Raw genomic sequence first — 22,838 nt, 5'->3', positions numbered from 1 at the left:
TAGGAGTGGATAAAGGTCTTGATTACAGTCTGTGTTCCTCTTATGCTCTCTTTTTCATTTCCTTCAGCTTTGAGACATCTTTTCTAAAGCTCTTCTCTGTGATACAACAGTGGTTTGTATCATTACTGTTAGGTTAATACTTACAATACTTTTACAAGGCATTGTATATACCAATACATGTATTCTGGCTGTCATTAATGCTGTTCTTTCTCAGCCCAAGTGTATGGTATGCATCAGTGGGAGCCATGTTATGTCTGCAAATGTGTCCATTCCGAATTTCTTTGCAGAGATTTACAAGTGAGTCATTTCACAATCTCTCTGGTTCATAGATGACATTTATTATGTAACAATTGCAGTTAAACCATGTTGAAAAATGCATATTTAAAATTACATTTTTCATTAAGCTACATAAAGTGCAGGAAGCAGTTTATAAAACCAGTAAGTCTGGAAGGCATGTTGTTCATTTATGCATCTTATTATCCACACATGCTGAAGGGATTTCAAATGGAAACATTTTGGACCAATAAAAGCTCAACTACACTTTATGTTCTGTATAGTTCCCGTATTTCAAACTGTAGACCTCTGACACACACACAGCATACTGTATGTATTTCATAAGCAAAATTAAGACTGTCTATTATCAGAAAGTCCCTTATTACTGTTAACGGAAGTCCACAGCCTAGAGAGCCTAGGGAACAAGGTGGGACTATGCCAGGACAGGATGCCAGTACTTAGTAGTGCACACACACACACATAAGAACAATGTAGAAACAGTGAACCTACACGTAGCAAGCATGCATTTCCTCATGTCTGCTGGAAAGAAGGAAGACTCAGAGGAAACAGGTGCACTCAGAGAAAACCAATGCAAACTCATGTACAGCATTTAAATTAACTTTCTATCTAAAAAAAATGGAAATACTGAGCTAGAAAGTGGGAGAAATTATGTCCATTTTCAATAAACGAAAGTGTGGCATACTGTAGTACTTTATTAAGAGTAAGTAGATTGTGGTTATTGCTGTTTCATGATTTGCTTTTAAATTTTTGTTAATTTATCAGGAAGAAGCACAAAATACTCACTGATGAGAATAATCACATGATCTGGAGGAATATAATTCTGCCTATTCCTACAGATCCAAATGAAAAATTGGAGGTGAGTGAACAAAAAAAAATCAGCTGGTGAGTCTCCTTGACCTTTTGGATGTAGGACTCCTCAATCTGTTAATGTCTGATGTGTGATGCTGTACGTATATTCCTAATGTTATTTTTTCATTAAGTTCATAAAATTTATCCTATGTTTTGCCTATGTTGATTAAAAACCTCTGTGTGGTAACAGATTAAAACAACTGGAATTATTGCAAATAACTAAGATAAGTGTATATCTAATCCTTGTGTAGGCATCCTCTCACGAGGCACCAATAAATGTAGGGGTTTTGTGCATTTACTGGGCCAATTATTAATTGTAGCAGTAAGTCACAAAATGATTCTTTGAGGGCTATTAGAAGACCTACCCAACGTGATACTCAGCAACACACACACATACTAATATACAACTATACATTTATTAATACATAAAATGTGCATATAAACATAACAGATCTTATCATGAGGGTTAGCAGAATACAAAAGGTATATATCCAATCACGAAGAGTTACAAACCAAAAGGGACATACTTTCAGTATATCATTCATTTAGACCGTTTCGTAAATTAACTTGGATTACAACTTCTACACTAGATACTCAAAAGCAAGTACATCACTCATAGGAATTAAATTGATATCAACTCAGGTTGAGGTAACAATTGAATTCTCGAGCTGTAATGCAGAAGGTTGAATAGTCATCCAATCTGTGTGGATTCAGATCTCCTGCGGACACAAAGGAACAGCAGCAGGCTGTTGCCAAGTCCAATCGGCGTTATCTGGCCCGGTGCCAGGCAGTGCTGGTTCGACGAGAGAGAAGTGGGAAAGATTCTTGCTGTGATGCTCTGGTAGTAGGCCAGTAAGGCTCTCACTTACTGGCTAGTAAGTGTTGGCTGAAACTAACGAGAGAGAGTGCACAGGAGAAAAGTGACTGCCGGTCCAAGCAGGTCACACTCTTTAGACAGGAAGAAGACCGGTTCGTTCCTGATGTAGCGATACTCCTGAATCCTGAGATTCAGCTGTCCACAGTTCCGACCGTAGTTCACTTGTTGATCAGGTGAGCGTTTGCGGTGGGTTCACGAGGCTTGCTGCTGGGCTAACCTCGGGTGGATCCTTTGGTTACGCGCTGGCAACCTCCGTTCTCAACTCTTAGAACAAAGGAAAGTCCTGGCACTCGGACACACTGGCCGTTACGTGATTGTTCGAGCTGAGTCTGAGGATGTCCAGGAGGAGCACTAGAGGAGCCCTGTGCTGCCTGTTCTACCCGGACGAACTACAGTCATTCATTGGTTGAAAGTTCCATGGGCATTCGAGACCCACGTGGGGTTACCCTGCCCTACCAATTCCTGATTGGTTCAAGATTAAGTTCGAGATTATCCAAAGCCGAATTGCGATTTAACATCAGAAGCACATATTTCTGATGCACAAGGCCTACCCTACCCTTGAGACACTAGAAACGTAATTGCTCCAGTTGTCATTCTGCAAAAGAACAAAGTATTTAAGTGTCATAAATCTAATCAGAGGAGGCATGGGTTTCTGTGTCTTTTAAACTGCATACATTGGACAATAGGGCATTTACTTGAATTACTTGAACTATTCAATATGTTAGTAATATTTTAAATAAGAGTAAAGAAGAATGACTGATCATATGTGTATACAGTATATATTTCCTGCTGTACGTGTTTTCATGTTAAATGATTAGGCTTTCTTTGGATGATGCTTAATTGTTAATGGGTAGACGATTTTCTTTGTCTCTCAAGCACTGGTTCTAATTTTCAAATGTGTTGTTCAATGATTTACTGTATGTTCTGTTATTTCATTTTTAGGTTGGGAAGATAAAGTGCCCACTGTTATTTATTGTTGGAGGAGATGATCAAACCTGGGCAACAGCAGAATCTGCTGAGGATGTGAGTTGTACTTTACATGTCCATGCCTTAAATCACTCTTTAATGCAATTTGCCTTTTTTGGGATTAAAGTGATAGTTTGTGCTAATTTGCTTTTTGTGCAATAATCGTGTCTGTGTTTAGAGAATTAAATTAAATTAGAAATGTGCTCAAAACCATACAAATTTTGCGTACAATTACATTTCCCCTTAATTATACAAAAATATTTTACTCAAACTTGAAAAGTTTTTTTCTAACTATAATTCTATCATATATGTTAAAGTGGCTGTCCTGTTACTTGCTGTTTAGAATATTCAGATTCATGACTCCATGACTCATGTTGCAAAATTCCAAAATGTTATTTGATAAAGGGTATTTATAATGGTACACAACTAAAATGTGTACTCCAGATAAAAGTTAGAATCACACAATGTTCTTACCTGCAACAGCTTATGTCAGTTCTCCATGACAGTTTAATTCTATGACCATATGTCCCCATCAACTAATTTTCTTCAGTATACACAGATTCTTACCACTTACAGTTGTGCCGACCTGAATTAAAACGTTAATCATCTCTTTAAATTATTCTCCACAGACTGATTCCTCTACATTGTTTTTTACCTATTAATACTTAATCTGCTTAAAGCAGAACTAACGCACTGACCAAAATGTATCTTGAAAAGTAATACACTAAAAAAATGCTTCTATTCCACAGATTGAGAAAATGATGGAACAAGCAGGGAATCGTAATCTGTTAACAGTGCTTTCCTACCCTGGAGCTGGTCACCTTATAGAACCTCCATACTCCCCACACATAAGAAACAGCAAGTTTTTATTATCACAAACGAAGACAAAAGGTAAGTTTAATACAGTGATAGCTGTACAATATTGTCAAAGCAAAATGTCAAAACAAATAGTTGCAGATCTAACATATTCCTGTTGGTTCCTGTAAATGTCATACTTTCCATATGCAGTATTCATTTTTCTCTAACATGTTTTTAAATCAAATTATTTACTTGAAAATATTAGGTATTGTTTAGTTTAGGCTAGTGTAGATTAGACTAGTGTAAGTGTAGATTTTCACAATTGCATTCTAAATGTGAACATTTTATATTCTGTAAATCTGTTTTATTAATATTGCTTAATTTATATTATCCATCAAATCTAAGGACAGCAGATTCTGTGCCAATTTAATCCTTTCTTTAAGAGTTGTATGTGTAAATGAGTATTCAAAATCAGAGAAAACAATGCTATTGACTTTTGCACAATTTTCATTCAGTTATCATGCTGTGGGGAGGAGAGACAAAACTTCACTCTTATGCCCAGGAAGACTCATGGCAGAAGATCCTAAAATTTTTGGAACACCATCTTTATCACAGTTCAAATATAGTTACGTTGTCTAAGCTGTGATGCATCTCAGTGCCAAGTGGAATTAGTAATAGTTTCAGAAAAGTAAAGTCCTGCTATGCAAAACTGTTAGAGACTTATCCAAATAGACTTGTAAAGTTGCCAAAGGTGCTTCTGCACCATTGACTTATAGTAGATTACTGAATACATACTGTATAGTATGCAGTAAACCAGTGGTTCTCAAACTTTTTGGACCAAGTACAACCCCTAATCCAACCAAAGCATCCAAGTACCGCCTACAAGTCATCATCTCATAGGAACCCCAGAAATTCACAATGACCAATATGAGTGCGCATGCACACACACTCACACATACATATAATAAATATTATAATAATAAACTTTATTTGATATAGTGCCTTTAGAAGTGGCTTCTCAAACCGTTTTATAGAAAAAAACAGTAACAACAACAAATAAAAAAAAATAAAAAAGCACCATTTCAGTGAGAGGGGTGAGCCTATTTAGTTGAGCAAAGCAGATGTGAATTCACTTTTCGAGCCTTGATAAAATTCACAACAGAGTCTAACAGATTTTAAATCGTCAGGCATTTTCTTGACGGCCCAGGTCTCGCGGTGAATGTTGCAATGCGTCCATTCATTTCTGGAGCAACCTCTCTAATTCGTGTAACTACACCGCTGTGTCGGCTTGTCATTGCTCTAGCCCCGTCTGTACAAACTCCGACACATTTTATCCAGTAGATGCCATTCTCTTCGATAAATTCATTTAGAAGCTGAAATATGTGCTCTCCTGCAGTTCCTGTTGGTAGTGGCTTACAGAACAGAAAGTTCTCATGGGACGTACCCTCAAACTCATATCTAACATAAACGAGCAAATTGGCCAAATCGACTACAGACTCGTCTAATTGCAGTGAAAAACATCTGCTCATCTTAACGCGCTCTATCAGCGTACTTTTAATATCTTCCGCTATATCAATAATTGTCTTTCAGTGGGGGTAGCAGGTCGAGCTGTTTAGCAGCTTTTTCTCCACACATAATAGTGTGGGGCTTACCTGCTTTGGCAAAACGCAAGCTTGCATTTTTCCGCGTTTCCGTTTTTATTTTAAGTTTTTATTTCATGCGCATGGGAGTGAAACACAGAGACGCTCTGTGTATTTTTTCAAATTAACTGAGAACAATTCTTAAATATTTTTCTGTTATCTGTCACGCTTTCTTGTGCTCACAAGTTTACCAGCATTCATAGCACGTATTTCTATGCATTCCTGTGTTTACAACATTGGCATTGTTCCAAAATCACGCACATTCTCCTACCTCCCTATTTGCTGAAGATAACTTTTGTTTTAAATACAATTGGTCGCTTAAGTCTGTAGCACGCATTCCACTGAAGTATTAGTGCACACTGTATTGTAGTACGTAGGTGGTGTATTCGACACGTATTAAAATAGAAAATGTGAAAACCCATCCTGATTTTTCCGCGCACACAAAGTTCCAGGGTCATGTGGCATACCAGCTGGCGGCACTCCACGTACCACTGCTGGTACCCGTACCACAGTTTGAGAACCACTGCAGTAAACATTTCAGTGTTTGATTTCTTTGTACTTTTGTTTATGTTTAACTTCATTAACCTTTATTTCAGTTTAGTATCTTTATTCAGTTTCAATGTTCACATTTTGATTACAAATGTTTATTTTAAAAAGTGTATACATGTGCAATTCTATAAAATGTGAAATTGTGACACAAGGGCTGAATGCTTATGCATTGGCAGAGAACAGTATACTGTATACTGGGGACTTGTATTGTACAGTATGTGTCGAGTAGTTAAGGAATATTTAAACTTACTGACCTGTCTGTATGTCGCGCTATACAGACAGCCAGGAGTTTCCGAAAAAAAAATCAGAAAGGACCAAAAACACAATCATGCTAAAGCTGTCATAGGCCCAAAATCCCGGCCCTGAGCTTAAAAATTGTTTAAATTGAGTTTGAATCTTAACCCTAACCCTAGCTGGGGTTTCAACTGAGCCCTTTCACAATCTGTCTATGAAGCCGTCCAGTCATCGGATTTTGATCTATTCCCCAAAGCAAACTGTATGAGTGAGAAACTATCATAGCCATTGAGAAAAGATGTTCCAACTTTATTAGATTCGATAATGTTTTGGTCCCACTTTTGATCCGACGGACTGTTTTGCAATACAATTTCCAAATGGTACGTTGAGCCATCAAGGCAGCCAGGAGTTTCCAAAAGAAAAATTTCAGAACAGACAAAATAAACACTCTTTGAAAAGCTTTCTTGGGCTCCAAAATCCGGCACTGGGCTTAAAAATTGATTAAGTAGTGTTTGAATTTAACCCTAACCCTAGCTGGGCCTTCAACATATACAGTATTACTGTAGATCCTTAAATTAATATAGTTATAATTTCTTTAGATATGTGATTCCATATTATATTCCCTATTAATCAAATTCTAAAAGTATGCTTTTGTTTACTCCGATAACGAGCATATTTGCAGAAAAATTTAAAACATTATAACTTTTTACAAAGTATATCAACTTAATATGGTCAGAAGGAGCATGTAAAAAAGTTTCCAAAATAACCATATATAAGACTTTGATGTTTAAAATGTTTAGGAAGAAAGTGGAATACTGGTGTGTATTTTTTCTTTAAACTACCAAGACCAGCCATATACAGTTTACATTAGATGTTTATGTTCCTAAATTAATATCGTTTATGACCATCAGACACGTTATGCTCCTCTTCTTTTTATAATCAGCTACTAAAATTTCCCTTTAGTTGTAAAATTCCATAAAATATTCAAAACTAAGCGGATTAAAACATGCACAGTAAAGAGATTAAATGATTAAATCTTTTCACTAATGACCAATTCACCACGAGTGCCCCTGTCGGTCATTTTGGCCAGCCAATCACGTACCGTGGTACAGTGCAGTGACTTGTGGATAATTGCGTGCAGTATGGGTTTGTACAGCGCATTTTGAATGGCTGCATCTGTAAGTGGTGGATGAAGTGGGACACTTTAGTATATGTAAAGCACTTTGGAATCAGGTTGAATATGAATGTAAAGAATTATTACTTAAATCAGATATTGTAGGGTTGAAAGCACAAATGAGAAGCTTTCATATTTAACAGTTTTTCCTTAATTGAAGGAAATTAGATACAGTACAGGTTACATATAACCTTGGTCAGTGGAAACCAAGATACTATTTAAACTTCCAATGCTACATCGTAGTTTAATATCTGTTGTCACAAGATGGCAGAATTTTCCTGTTTCTGATTTTCATCCAAGCTTGGGGAAAGTCTTTCTTTGTACTATTTGAGAGTAATTGTCTCATGACATAGTTCTAAAATCATCTGCGAGTCCCTGAGAATAAATCTAATTTAAGGTGAAATTATTAATCATGTTACTGCAGGTTTGAAGGTGCAGCCATGAACACAGACCTGTATATAATGCAAACCTGTAGTAATATTTTTTTATAAAAAATCTTAAAGTGAAGCTATAGTTTTTTCTTAATATTTGAAACATTCCTTCGTGATGTTACAAATAAAAAAGCAAAGAATTGTATCAGTGTAATTCTGAAACCTCCTAAACTTAGACAGAAAGTAGAACAGGACATAATTGTGAAGGTGAAGTACGACAACAGAACAAACCTTTATTTGAGAATAGTAGCCACATATTTAAGAGGTTAGCTGTTGTTTGATTTTCAGCTGTTTCTCATAAAAGTCACTTTCACATGTATTGCCATGGGTTATGCAAGTTCAAACAGTCTACCACTTCAGAAAATGATGAAAAGGTTTGAGAGATGCTTGATTTAAGGTATGAGTTTTAAGTTGAAATGGAAATTACTGTACATTGACAACACCTGACTATTATAAAAACACAGATTTCTTCTTATACCACTGCACAACGTTCTTGTCCCAGTTTCTTCCAACAGCAGTAGTTATAAAAAGAAGGAAGGACACTACTGTGAATTGACTTTATTCTCCATTTCTGAGCGTACTGTGAGCACTTTGGCACCTATTGCATCATCCAGATGGGGCTACACAAGGGTTTTGGTGGAGCTGAGTCCCCATTACCTGTAAAATGCTCTGAGTTGAGTGTCAAGAAAAGTGCTACTGTATATAAGTGTAAAGAATAATAATAATAAGAAGAAGAGGAAGAATTGTATTAGTAGTACAGCAGTTTTTGTTTTACAGAAAAAGGTTTGTAATTATGAGCAATTGAAAATTTTAGGCTTGTTATTTTATAAGTTATGTTAAAGAAAGTAATTTGCTCATATTTTCTTTGTTAATAGCAAGTGTTTTATGCTAATAATATGTTACATCAAATTAACTATTCACAACCTGTTATTATTTACATTTACATAAAATTAACTAAAACAAGCACAAGGAGCTCATGTTTTTTTTTCTTTTTTGTGGGTTAATGGAAAGCATTGAATATATTTTGCTATATTCCCATTACAGAAATCCTTCAGCACAGTCCTCATTTAAAAAAAAACATTTAAGGATTTTTACAGTTGTGTTTACACTTTTCAGCCACCAGGGGGAATATATGTATTATTTGTGTCAACCTTTTTCACAAGGATTTGCTGCACACATGAGCTTTCTTGAACAAACAAGTTGTCTGGACTGAAGTGCACACAGAAATACACTTGTATCATTGCCTTTCATAACTTTGTTTTCGATAAAATAATGCAGTGTGTTTGAATGTCAGAAAACAATTTGTATTACTATGTATTCTTAATAGTTCCTGATTTTTCCATTCCATCAGGGAGATCAAAGGCTAGTATTAGCGGTCTAAGGTCCTGGAGCAGAGCTGAATGTAGGATCCCACCTTCCTTCAGAAAATCAGCCCGACAGACCATGGGTTTTTGCTGGATATTTTAAAATGCCACCAGCAACATGATGAAAAGCATGACAAATGGAGAGTGCTGTTTTTGATAATGATAATAGCTCTCCGATTGAGTGTTCCTCTCCAGGCTCATTCTTTAGAGGTCTCTTATCATGTTGTTTACTCCGCTCAGATCATCCTACGAGCCCAATTCATTGGTTTGCATCGCAGCAAAGCTCAGCTCCTGCCATAGAGGTATTAGCTTTGGCTGTGCTTTCCTCATGCTCTCCATAATGCTTGGCAATGGAGAAAGCTCCCATGTGGCTTGTGTTTTAGTACCACTCAGATGAAAATGTTTCATGGACTGCTGATATATTTTAAAAATGTAAATTTTCCTGTCAGAGTCAGCGTACAGCATGTCTTGCCTACCCTTATGAACATAAGTGTTCACTAATCACTTATACATAAATGTTACTGACAATCAAAAGTTTTGAAACAAGTTAAAAACAGGGGCCATTGAGTGGTTAGGGGCCATAGGACAAAAGCATGTGTATTCTGGGTGTACAGTGGTTTCTTCGTAACATTCTTTGCCATTTAACATTTACTTTACCACATGAGCTCTGCTGTACACATTTGGAGATACCTTGATTGAGCACTACGACTAATATATTTGTATGCAACATGAGGTATGGTATTAGGGATACAGTATCAATAGTTTTCTGTTTAGCAATGTCACTGTTTCATTGGTTAAGCTTTAAGTTCATATTTGCTAAAAAGGTGTAAAGAGTGTACATAGGAGGCTGTGGGGGGTCAGATACAAATACTGAACTGTGTTAGATAAATGTGTTCTATCAACAAGTTGCTAATGTTTGTCATGTTTTAGTGAGTTATACAGTAGTTATGTTAAATGTTTTTAAATGGGAGAATGTGATGTTAGTAATTTCCCCACTACCAACTGCTGTACTCGTGTCCTGTGCCATGCTGAAAAAATGTCTGGAAACCCTGCCCTAGTATTTTTCAGAAAATAAACCTTTAAATAATGTATTCTGTGTGTTAATTCTCTGCATCCGCCTGTCACCAGAGACCACTACTGGTGAAGCAACCAGGGCTGGATGAGATCTGCCACTGACTGGCAGCTTAGGGACTCATGACATAGACACATTTCAGGAAGTCACTCAGAGGATTTATGGGAAGTGTATTACATTCATATTTGTCAGTACAAATGTTGGGAATTTATTATTTTTGTGAAATTGTTTTCTATTTCTGAAGTCTAAAGAGGCTTTTGGTACCATTTCTAGCAAACAGGCAGTATTAGTTATACATCATTATATTGCACATTTGGATCCCTGGCATTTTGTATTAATATGCCGTTTTAATAATATATTATAACAGTGTGCAGGCAGTTAATTTGCAAAATAGCAACTATAAGCAGCACTATGAGTAATTCTCTAAACAAAAATATTAAGTAACTTTCTTGGGAATTAGATAAAAAAAACTTTTGATAACATTAATATGGACAGCATTAGAATATGTCAAATGCTTAAATCTAAAGCACATATCATCATAAAAACCAGGAAAGGAGGTGAAAAAATGTTGGCTGAATGTTTCATAGAACTATAATTTTCATTATGGCACATAGGTGCACCCAAAACTGCTTGCAATTCTAGAGGTTCAGGATTTGTAGATCTACAACAAGGGAGGTCTAGTGAAATTAAAAGAATCCTTGCAATCCTGCAGTTTTATTTCTCTTGGGACTTCTAAAAAACAGTTTCATTTTACATTTAACATTTTTTAGAAAGTAGGCATAGTAAAACTGTTCTGTGGAGCTTGTTTTTCTCTTTTGTTGTCTGTGTTAGAAATAATTTAGTACATTGAATGGGTACAAAAGAGATATAAGAAGCATTTAGTGTTTATGAAAAGGTGCATCAATCTGAAACAAATCCCACTATATGTATGCTTTGTGTACATTATGTGTTTCACCTCCTTTTACTCTAAAGTTAATATCTCTGTAACGTCTAATTAACTAATAATATCTTTTGTCCCCACTATTATAGTGCACTAAGATTTTGTTTTCATTCTGTGTGCTGTTTTGATGTTGTTAAGGGATTAAAGATCTCTATCTGCGCTTGTTAAAACTGTAGGGGAAATTATTTTTCTTGACAACTGTAATCTGTGGTGATTCGCTTCTATTTGCAGTGCTTTGGCATAAATGCTGGAAATTGTTGTTATTTCAGTTAGCCTCTCATAACAGGCGCATTGGGTTTGGACATTTAAAAAAGTTGCCACTAGTATGAAGTACAAAAGTCATGGTAAAAACCTGGAAGATTTTCCGTCCCAGACATCAGTCACATATGCATTTTGTTATAACAAAACACACAGTATGACTTCCAGTCTCCTTTCATTCATGATTGGAACTTATTCAAAGCTTAAAAGTACCTAGAGTATAGTACTGTACATATGTAAAACATAAAAAGTAGCAGCCACAGAACTCCCTGATAAATAGTCCCATTTGGCAGTTTTTTTTTAAATAGAAGAAAATATCCTCAAATATTTTAAGATGAAAATCCATAAACCTGAAAATTTATTGAGCAAGCTTCAATGGTTTCAAGTCAGCAATTGTGATATATACAGTATTAGTCTTTGAATGAGTGGTAAAGCACACCACACTCACACACATATAATGAACAGAATTTGTAGACTAGAATAGAATTAGTAGACTAATTCAGAAATACCTCTTTGGTTGATTGGGTAGAATCCGGATTTATTCATCTGGCTTTTGTTTTTACAGGCAAATAAACTCTAGCCAATCTATTTGTATTTCTACTTCTTTCAAAGTTACTTTGCACAAAGGTCTTCAAGTGTGATTGGTTTTGAATTCTCCAATTAACCTGAAGCAACATATAACAGTCATACCGTAGTTTGTTTCTGAAAATAACTGTCCATAGTACAAAACCTGAGCACATTTCTTAATGAATTACATATGTGCACTTACATGATTATGCTATACCCTAGAAACACATCCTGCTATTAAATCTTGTTGTATAGCTGTGATCTGCTAGTTTGCCTTAGTTTCACTTCTACATTAAATATCGCTTTTATTTAATTTATCCATTCATTTTCCAATACAGGGTTACAGGCAGACACTGCAGAGTCTTCATCTCAGAGCACACACACAGTTATAAACATGAATGTGCAGATGTGTATTTAATGTGTAAATATAAATTTAATTTGTGTTGTACACAAAGGTATGAAGGTATGAGTTGGAAAAAGAGTATATATTGTAATTACATTGTATTTACAAATGAGGTTGAAATGAACATAGTTTCTTAGAAAAGGTACTGTGGACAAAATCATGTAGCCAGTGTGCTAGGACTTTGTCCCACCACACCAGACTTTTGTTTGATTAGAGCCATTAGTGTGTCTGAGTTTGGGGGGATTTGGAAGATGTTAGACTCCTCTCCTGTTTTTTTCCCAGCTAGAAGATGGAGAGTTTCTTTATCCTCAACTGGCTAATATGGTTGATCTAGTAGAGCTCAGAATGGAACAGGTGGTCCAGATTGTGAAAACTGAGATGGAAATGGCAAGGTCTCAGATTGCTGCAATGGCTGGAGATTTGAATGGTCAGGTCTCAGATATTCAGTAAACGGAGTTTCAAATGCTCAGGAGGGATGACAGCAGCCAAGCTCACTTTCACCTTAACAGCCCTAACTTGTAGTCATTCTACAAGTTAAACATAAGTTGTAAGCATTTTCACCTTTGCATGTATCTTTTGCATATCTTTTGACTGGACCTTTTCAATCTATTCTGGATGCCTATGCCTGTGTTTTCTTTTCCTCATCTACAGTAAACTTCTATTTTCTCTATTTATTTGAGAGCTGGTCCTACTGGCTCTATTTGATCTCCCCCATTTCTAAGACCCCAATCCATTAAGTCTTTCCAGGTTTTCCATGTTCTCCAATGTTACTGAATTGAATTTCCGTTCTTTCTTTTACCACTGTCTCCACCATCCTATACAGCTCAAAATCATCACTTCTTGTTTCCTCCGTTTTGTCCTTCTCTTCGTCCTAGTTTGTCTAGTGATTTACCCCCAGGACAGCCAGCAGGTGTCTTATGATCCTCTGTCCTCTCTGCCTCCTGGTATTCAACATAACTTGGTACCCTCCTCCATCTATCCCCCACCCTACAAATCCACCAAATTATCAACAAACTGAGCTTCAGGCCCCATATCTATCCAAATTACAGTACATCCCCAGTTTATAATCTGACTTCTGCTTTTGTTTCCATCTATTGTTCTACTTCAGTGCTGGACATCCCATCCAGCTCAGTTCCAAAGCATTCTATGATTTTGGCCATGGATTTCAGCTCCTGTTGTCCTTGATGACACTTTCTCGGATCCAGAAATTTCTGAATTTCATCCACAAATCATTCTGCTCTTCAAAGGACTCCTGTTCTCTGTGATGCCCATACAAAATAAATATATATCCACTGTAATTGGTACACTATATATATTATTATATCTAGTTAATTGGCAGGGTGACACTCTCAAATCTTTCTTCCTATCACCCTTTTTTGGCTTCTTGTGATGCTCTGAATTCAATGCTTCATCTTTCAATAATTCTTCTCACCAATGCTCATTTGCATATATCAGAAAACACAGGTTAATTCTGGCATCTATGTATATTATTTCAAAATACGTTCCTACATCAGTCCCTATGAACCCATACTGAAGTTAAGTGTAGTGTTTCTCTCAAAGACTGTCTCCTGCTGATCCTCTTTTCATTAATGAGAAAGCTCACACAGTGTCTCATAACTTGTTTCTCTTTCATCTCCATGGCATTCTTACAAAGTTCAGATTTGCCTCTGAACAATTCACTGACCCTTCATACCAGATGGGCACAGCCTCCTCAGCTGAATGTCAAGGCTTTCTATTTCTATAAGATTTTTTTATTATTAAAAAAACTGAGATGCTGGTTATCAGAGGCCTATGCTCCTATATATGAAAACAAATACAAATGTCCTTAAGCAAGCATTTCTCCAGCTTTCTTTTAATTGCCCGAAGGAGTTCAACAGTTCAGACCATTTGTCCCAGAATTAATTTTTCTCAGCTTCTCTATACTTTTTTCTTCAGTTCTAGTGGTATTGGGTCTAGCTTGGTTGTTTTCATCTGAAAGTCAAAGGGTTGGCCCCTGACCAGGTGGGTTAAGTCAAATCCTTCTGCGCCTAAGCACTCAATAAATGTTCTAAACACTTAATTCTTGTGTGTTGTTATTGCTTGTGAACTGGTCTCTAAACACTCTTGAATGAACAATAGGAACAAAAAAGAGACTAAATGTTCACTAAGAGAAGCAGGAAAGTTTAAAATGGAAGGTACTGTAATTGAACTGGAAGATCGTTTACAATGAAATAATATTTGCATTATAGACTTGTCAAAGGGAACAAAACATAATGATCCTGTCAGACTGCTGTAAAAAACAACCCCCATGTGGTGTCCAAATCTAGCACAATGAAGCATCTTTGTGGAAAGGGTCCATAGGGTTTATGTCAATGACTCCTTTATGAGAGAGGGTAGGCAGTCGTGCCCTGTTAACTCAGTTGAGCTCGATTACATTTTTATGTACTGTGTTATGTTTTATGTATATTACTCTATAGTGACAGCCTAAAGAGACATTTTTTTAGGAGTGAGGTTATTACTGAGATAGGGTGTTGTCCAGTCTCCTTTTTATTTGGTGTTTAATGTCTCCTCCTTCTGGCCACAGCTTCTAGTAATTTTAGCACACAGGAGTTCATCAGGTCTGAAGCAATTGCCCACCAGCTTAGATTGAAGAGGAAAAAGGAAAAATGTTAATCTTTCTCTTTTAAGGGGCTTGTGTATGTCAGTAAGATAAGCCTTGGCTGACCCCGCTCTTTGGGCATTAGTGTTCAGACTTTGAGTCAAGTCAATGCTAATGTCACGTACTCAACCAGGAGAAGGGCTGAAATATACTGTATGGAGAGGGTCTCATATTTGGGGTTTATGTGTGTGTTTTTCTTGGGTGGTGGGGGCTGGGGGAAGGATCCTTGTTCCTGGTATTATTTGGGAATGATTGAAGATAGTGGTATTCTGTGAAAGACTAAGGTTGAGGACAGCATCTCTGTTATTCTGGCATTCATTCCTACTGTATTTTGCAATGGTTTCCCGCAAAGCATGCTAGCTTTTTAGATTGGGTGCAAAGGAGAAATTATAGATTTAGATATACTATAGGAGTCATGTAACGGGAGCCTGAAACCCTCGAAGTGCGTAGTTTAGGACCCTGTGCAGACTGTATAATCTGGAAGTAGCTGGAGTAGGACACCGGGGGAAAGACGGCAGGATCAGGACGGGATGACAGACAGGGGGGCTTGACGGCTGTGATCTGGTGCTCAGGGGGCACGGTGCAGGCGAACGAGTCCAAAGCAGTCCAAATAGGAAAACCAGGGCACAGTCGAATATCCAAAACTGGGAAGTTCATCCGACACGACAACAAGAATAAAAACAAGGAATGGGCATGGAACCAGAAACGTAAAAGTTAAACATAGAGTGTGGAGGCCAGGTGTTGCGAGCCCTGGACTCAGCTGGTCAGGACACCGTTCAGAAGCCTAGATCAAGCCGCGGATGTGGGGCGACTTGGTGCTAGGCAGGCCTCCGGGCGTCCGTCTTCCAATGCAGAGCCCTGAGCTTCAGAGGCTCGAGGTTTAAATAATAAACGGGGAACAAGGGGCAGGTGAACATAATAATGAAACTAAAATACAAAAGGGTTGGAGCGCCCTCTAGAGGAGGGATGATGATCGTGACAACAAGATTCTTTTTTATTATTTAATAGAGTGAGGGTTGATAAACTAGGGAGACTGGTGTATTTGAAATTTCATTTCCAGGGAAAAAATGAAAAACTTGCCCTTTTCAGTTTATTCCTATACAACACTCTGATTTGTTTAATCTCCTATTCAAGCTCCTGCTGGACCTTGCTTTCTTTGATGTTATTCTAGGCACAGATATGAATGCTGTCCTGAATCACATTACTTAGCATTAAGAAATTACACTAAATGCCAAACTCTGTATTGAGAAATTGTATTTTTAAACTGGGCGGCATATATATGGCAAGCACTTCCCTCAGCCACAAAAAAATCTTTCTCAAGTAAACCTAAATCAGATTGCAAAAAAAAGATAATTTGCCTGCCAAGTTCCTTTTTATGTGATACACGATATGGTGGTACTATCACTATGAAATCACCATGCCAATGTATGCAGATTTGATTTTTTCCTGGTAAATTCTTGCTTTTAATATCAAACTACTACAAAATAAATTGTTCTGAATGCAGTAACAGGCTAAATAGAAATCATTTATTTATTTTACCCATGGTTCAGTTGACCCTAAGTTGTATGGGATGCTGTCAAAAACATTAAATATAAATCTACTTCTGCACAAATGTATAAATCTCATGTTAAGAAAATTAATCCAAGTTGACTTTTCTAGATAATGCTCAAGATTTCACCTGTTCTCAAGGCCACTACACTGGAAGTTAACCTTGTTATGTTTTGCTGACATAAATGAACAGGGAATATCACTGCCATTTCCGACTACATTATATTGGACTGTCACATCTGCAACCTTTCTAATAACATTTTGTTAAAGTTAAACAGATTTCATTAAATTACAGTGTTTTAAAAGTAGGAAAAAAACAGTACACTCTTCTTTAAATGGAAATGTTCCTTTGAAACATTTATAAGATCAAATATGTTTCAGTACAGCGGAGCACAGATGTTGTAACTATTTGGGAAGATCAGGGAAAGCTGGGTTAAAATTAGATCAAATATGCCTCTGATGCAGCGTGGGATAATGGATTTCTAAGTCTTTCCATGAAAATAATGGAACATTTCTTCCACAACATTTGCACTTAAATTTCTAAACAGGGCTTTAAACTGTCAACATCCAAAGAATTCAGTTGTTAAAACTTATTGCTTTGGATACAGGGAGGTATGTTACCTCACTTGATTCTCAGGAGTGTTTGCATTACCTGTGTCAGAGAAGCCTTTTAAAAGTTTTTTAGGGATTATTTTTTCATATATCTCCCACATTTAATACTGTTACTTGTGTCTTTATATTTCCATTCGTAGCAATAGTGCCTGTGTGCAGAAATGGAAAATAAGGAAGTGTAGATACTGTAGGTTTCTCCAAACTTCGCACAGATCAGTCCTTTCTTGTGATAATCTATGAGCTCCACTATACCTACACTCAACCTACACTGTACAAGAAATTTGGTACCAAATTAATAAGAGGTATACCTGTCACTGACAGGCTGCATGCAACCAGGAAATCACAGAATCTTCTGTTTTCTCTGGAAGTTAAAGGAGCCCTGGGCATCTCATCCCAAAACTACAAGAAAAGCTAAGAAAATAGTTGAATTCATTTTATCATTTGCAGGAAAACATTAATGTTCTTTGAATATTATAATTAAAATTAACTTTCTATTAAGCATATTAAATTCACTGACAACTGCAGCAGCAAATAGTTGATCTTGGAAAGTTGCACAATGGTGTACAGTGTGCTGTTTATAGGTTTGTTGAGTTATTAAGCTAACATTCAGATGCAGACAAAAAATTCACCCATGTGCTGCGAAGAAAAAAAAAAGCATCTACAAGTATTAAAAGACTTTAAGATTATTGGTTTGAAGAAATATGATCAGTCATGTAAATGAAGCAGTGAGTTCAAATATCATTGAAAAATAGCAAATATTGCAAGACATACATTAATTTGTTGTGTTAGAGCTTTTCATTACCAAAGTGTCTCAAAGTCTTCTACATATTTATCCTACAGTACACTGTCTATTTCTAAGTGTATGTATTCAAGTTGGTCAACAGTAGCACCGTCAGAAAAGCAAACAGATTTAGCATTAATTGTCTCAGTCCAGATTTTAAGAGAGTGTTAGAAAAAATATTAAAGTTGTAAAATTAATCATCCATTCATTCATTTTATAACCTCTGTATCCAATATGGGGTTGTGAGGTAGCAACAGGTGCAAGGCAGAATACACCCTGATCAGGATGCCGTCCATCGCAGGGTAGACACATAGACAAAAACACACACTTACGCCAGGGCCAATTTTCCCAGAAGCCAATTAATCTACCATGTCCTTGGACTGTGAAAAAAACAGGAGCACCCAGGGGAAATCTACTGTATGTGAACATAGGGAGAACATCCAAACTCCACACAGATAGCACCCCAGGTCTAATTGAATCCAGGGCCCATGTGCTGCAAGGCAGCAATGCTAACCACTGTGCCACCATCCCATCCCTTATAATTTTCCAAATATAGTTAGATTTTCTTTATGTTCAGTATAGAAAAACCCTTCTGGTCTGACATTCTGCTTTGAAAGAAAGCATTTGCTTCTTGAAATAACAATTAAATGTCTGGCTTGTTATTTCAAAAAGTAAATGCTTTCTTTCACAAATCAAGAAAGGCCATGTCTGAGTTCAGATTTAAACTTTAAATATATAGCATTTTGCGAGCAATAAAAGTGGTTGTTGCATCATTTAAAACAGAAGCACAAAATATGTTCCAGTGTATACAGTGCCCTTTTTTAAAAGCCTGGGCAAAGAAAGCTGAATTGTAATCCATTCCAGATGTGCTAGAATGCACGAATTAGAGGGCTATCCTTTGTGGTGGTGTTTAATTTAGCACTGATCACTGTTAAAGGTCTGTTAACTCTTTGAAGTGACTTTTGTTGATGAACTTGTGGCTCATAGATTAAACAGTAGGACTAAAGTATGTATGTGGAGGAACTAGGAAACTCTTGAACACACAGTATAATGCTTGAACAACCACTTCCAGACTTTGGAGGACAAAGAAAGCACATGCTTTGAGTATGGTTTAACAGTCATATGTGATTACTTTAAAAAAGAGTAAAAAGTGGAATGTTGTCAACTTCTATCCATTTCAGGACGCATGAGCTATCAGGTGAAGTTTTTTAAATAACCAAAAAAATGGCATCTTTTTGTTTTCATTTACAGTAGAGTTCTGTAACCGTATCTAGTCCGTACAGTTTCATGATGGATGTCACATCTGTCTTGCTTTTCTGTCTTGTTATTTTTTGTTCTCGGTCTTGATTATCAGGCTATCACCGAGCTTTCTCAGCTATGAATATAAATAACTAATTTTAGATATGTTCAGTGGTTTAAAAGTTTTTTTCTGAACTGATGTAAAAATATTAATTTAGATTTTGAATTTTGAAGTTCTTACCTAAATAAACTAACCAAATGTATAGGTACAGCATATGTATTTTACAACTAGCACTAGATTTGTGATTTTTTTCTATTCATTGGATAATATCTTTACCCTTTACAAACATACACAGTAAACTTGATTAAGATGATTGCTTAACCATTGCAACTGTATCCCCAAAGCAAACAAATTGCAGAACAAGCCAACTAGCTCTCAAATAAAAGATAAATTAAGTTGAAATGTATAAAAAATCTTTACTGAACAATATTTATTCAATTTGATAAATGACTTAATAACAGTTCTCAGCATAGCAGCATAATAGTGAGCTTACATTTTTTGTCACTTCTAGTATCGTAGATATCTAGTATCGTCTAGCGTAATTTATTTTTTTAATACTAATAAGCTTATTTAAACATTGCAAGCCACATAAATTAAAATTAACTCTCTCTATATGCCTGTGTTGACCTTTGTTAATACAGCATTTTATATGTGAGTTCTGAGTCCCCTTTAATAATGTAATCCCACCAACATATGTCAGGACTGAAATGGTCTTTGATTGGTTAATACTTGCCTGGGGAATAGAACAACAACAAAATATTCTTTCTTCAGAATTTCATGTTTTTCTAAGACATTGTTATAAGGCTGTGGGTCACATTATGCTGTGTGATTATGTTTATAGCATGAAATTGACCATAAAAATTGAATGTCCCCTAGAGATCAGCCATAAAGCTATACATACAGTACTATATGTGGGGTGAAATCTGTCATTTGGTTATCTGTTTGAACCAAGCAGGATTTAAAATATACCTAACCTCTTTTTTAAACAACACTTGGGAAAAGATTATTGTGGTTGATATGGATACTAAGTGTTGCTTAGTACTGAACACAACACTCATTCCTGCAAAATGCAGTTAGAGTGCATACAGTATATTTCACTGGGTGGATTAGATTCCAGTAGAGGTCTTAAGTTATTATTATACTATTAATACTAAACAAAATAAATAAGAACCAAAGTAAACTGTGAAAAGTGCAACATGGCTTTCTGAACACATTAAACCTACAGTATCTTTAGACCACACACAGCTACAACAACAATATTCTTTGATTTTTGCTTCTATATTAGGATAAGAAACTTTGAGCAACCTGTAAATAATAAATGGTTTTGAATTCAGTCTTTCAAATAACAAATTATGGAGGCACATCACTATAATCAATATTTAATTAATTTTTGTTAATCAAATTCACACAGGAAGGCAGCTGTTTGTAAAACGGAGACATACTGTAATATGTTTCAATTTGCTTGTTCCTTTTCTCATTGTTCTTCTGTTGGGTCTATATAATTTTTTCAGTGTCTGTCAATGTCAGCCTTTTCCCTTCCATTTGATTTATTGGTTTTTATTTGAAGAACAAAACACAGTCCTACAAAATAATGAATTACTGATATTGTCTATTTTTGCAGATCTCAGGCTGCACTCTGGTGTAGGTAACTATTTGTATTACATAAAATGTTTAACTGATCACTAAAACACATCTGCAAATACAGATAACCCTCAAGTTATAGAAAAAAGTAAAACATAAACAGGGCCCAATAAACATACTTGCCCAAGAAGTTTCAAAATAAATAACATTTAAACCCCTGACATTCTAACACCTCAAGCCATTACAGAAAGTTGTGCATCTGGGGTGTATCTTATCCTACATAAGTCCCCCTTTCAATTATTGTTTTATCTGACTAAATAAAAAGTGTAAGTATGTTTTTTTTTATTTCCAAAGTTCGTTAATATTAGGTATACACAACAGGGTTTACATCCCAGGTTTTGTTTTTAGTATAAGAAAGTGTATTAATTGTTAAACATCTAAAGCATTGCCTTAATATTTGATATTGAGTATGTGGGTGGTAGTCTATACTTATGTTTTGCAGAATCCAACGTTTATTTTCCAGTCAAAAAGAGAGGTAAAATCAGCGTTTACTAACAATTAATATCTGTGATTTTATATTTTTCTATTCAATCTTAAAATAATTGAAACTGACACTTCAAACAACTTTTTATTCCTTCAAGAAATGTCCCATTTAACAATACAGTTTCAATTATACCACAATAATCAATATAATATTTAAATGACATTTTAATAGCAATGATTAATATCATCATTATTATCCAGTACTTTATGCTCTCAAATTTTAAATTACAACACAATTTATACATTTACACTTTTGTATAGTTCAGTATAACTCCAATGAAAGTCAAAGTACAATAGGATAGATTGTAAAATGTGGAAAGCTGAACTGACTGTGACAGGTTTAATTCATAAATATTGTACCTCCCAATGTAGCAGAAACTTATCAAACATCTCACCTACAGTGATAGAACAGCTCTTCTGAAAAACTGCTCTGGAGATTATACTATAGATGATTCTATGATGGTCCTGAGTTTAGTAGTGAAACACTTCAGTCAACACATTAACTGCCTTTTGCTGTGAAAAGGACCTTTGAAGCAAGATTTAAGTTGTTGTTGTACTATTTGATTTATTTGTTTATTATAAATGTCTTTTAATGGGTAGGTATTCTCAAAAAAATATGTTTTTGTAATATTGAGTCCATTTTATGCTTAATATCCTGTATATAATCCTGTATATCCTATATATATTGTGATTATCCTTGGAAGATATTTTCAGCCATCACGCAAAAATGTGCAAAAATAAGAAATGTCAAATATACTTTAAGCAGGTTAAAATGATCCTCTCATACAATATTATACACAGATGGTGAATCTGACTGGTGTCCTTTCTTGTTATAATACAATATATTTTAAACAGTTCTGCCATTTTAACTTTGACTAGTTAGCTTTTGACCCAAAATCAATGAATTGCTGAACTGTTTAAAAGGGATTTTGTGCATGCATTTCAAGTAATCTCTTAGCATGTTGAAGTGATTGTAACGGTTGCAGTATTGCTGAGAAAGTGGTAGAGACAATTAGTCAGGTGGGATTTATAAGGATCACTGTTAGGTTAGAAGGGACAGAAAAAAATGAGAGAAATATGGTCTTTGTTCTGTTTCCATTAATTAAAAAAATATATAGTTGTTTTTTTTCTATGCAAGAGAATTGCGTCAATGCTCATAGGCAGGATCACAATATCTGCATTACTTGTCTCATACCGAGAACTGACATCTTCTGACTCAATCGTTGACTCATTCACTCGGCCATGTCATCAAACTGCATCCCTAGAGACTACAGCTAAAGCAGTACAGGCAAAAGAACTCAAGGACCCATTTAGGAGACTTCTTTTATCAGTGCTTCAACAAAAATTTAGTTATTTATCCAACCCTTATTTCACTGTCAACTTTCATGAGACACTTGGATTTTCTATCAGGAAACAACA

At 35.8% G+C, this 22,838-nt stretch overlaps 1 protein-coding gene across 3 annotated transcripts in view; it reads left to right on the top strand.

Annotated features, from left to right (window-relative positions):
- LOC102690478 (peroxisomal succinyl-coenzyme A thioesterase-like) overlaps positions 1-22,838 on the top strand; it is a 56,172-nt gene that overhangs the window by 6,339 nt on the left and 26,995 nt on the right. The window contains exons 6-10 of one of the 3 annotated variants that reach the window (XM_015352670.2): positions 215-297; positions 1,057-1,150; positions 2,963-3,043; positions 3,736-3,877; positions 9,164-10,267. In XM_015352670.2, the coding sequence (XP_015208156.1) occupies positions 215-297; positions 1,057-1,150; positions 2,963-3,043; positions 3,736-3,877; positions 9,164-9,279 (516 nt within the window). In that variant the 3' untranslated portion in view covers positions 9,280-10,267. Of the gene's footprint in view, positions 1-214; positions 298-1,056; positions 1,151-2,962; positions 3,044-3,735; positions 3,878-4,299; positions 4,814-9,163; positions 10,268-22,838 lie in introns of those variants that run through there. The other 2 variants (XM_006633476.3, XR_011190087.1) reach the window with 2 other exon arrangements.

This window comes from Lepisosteus oculatus, chromosome 7 (assembly GCF_040954835.1).
Source record: "Lepisosteus oculatus isolate fLepOcu1 chromosome 7, fLepOcu1.hap2, whole genome shotgun sequence".
NCBI lineage: Eukaryota > Metazoa > Chordata > Actinopteri > Semionotiformes > Lepisosteidae > Lepisosteus > Lepisosteus oculatus.
Note: the sequence above shows the minus strand (reverse complement) of the source record. Positions and strands in the feature narration are given on the sequence as shown.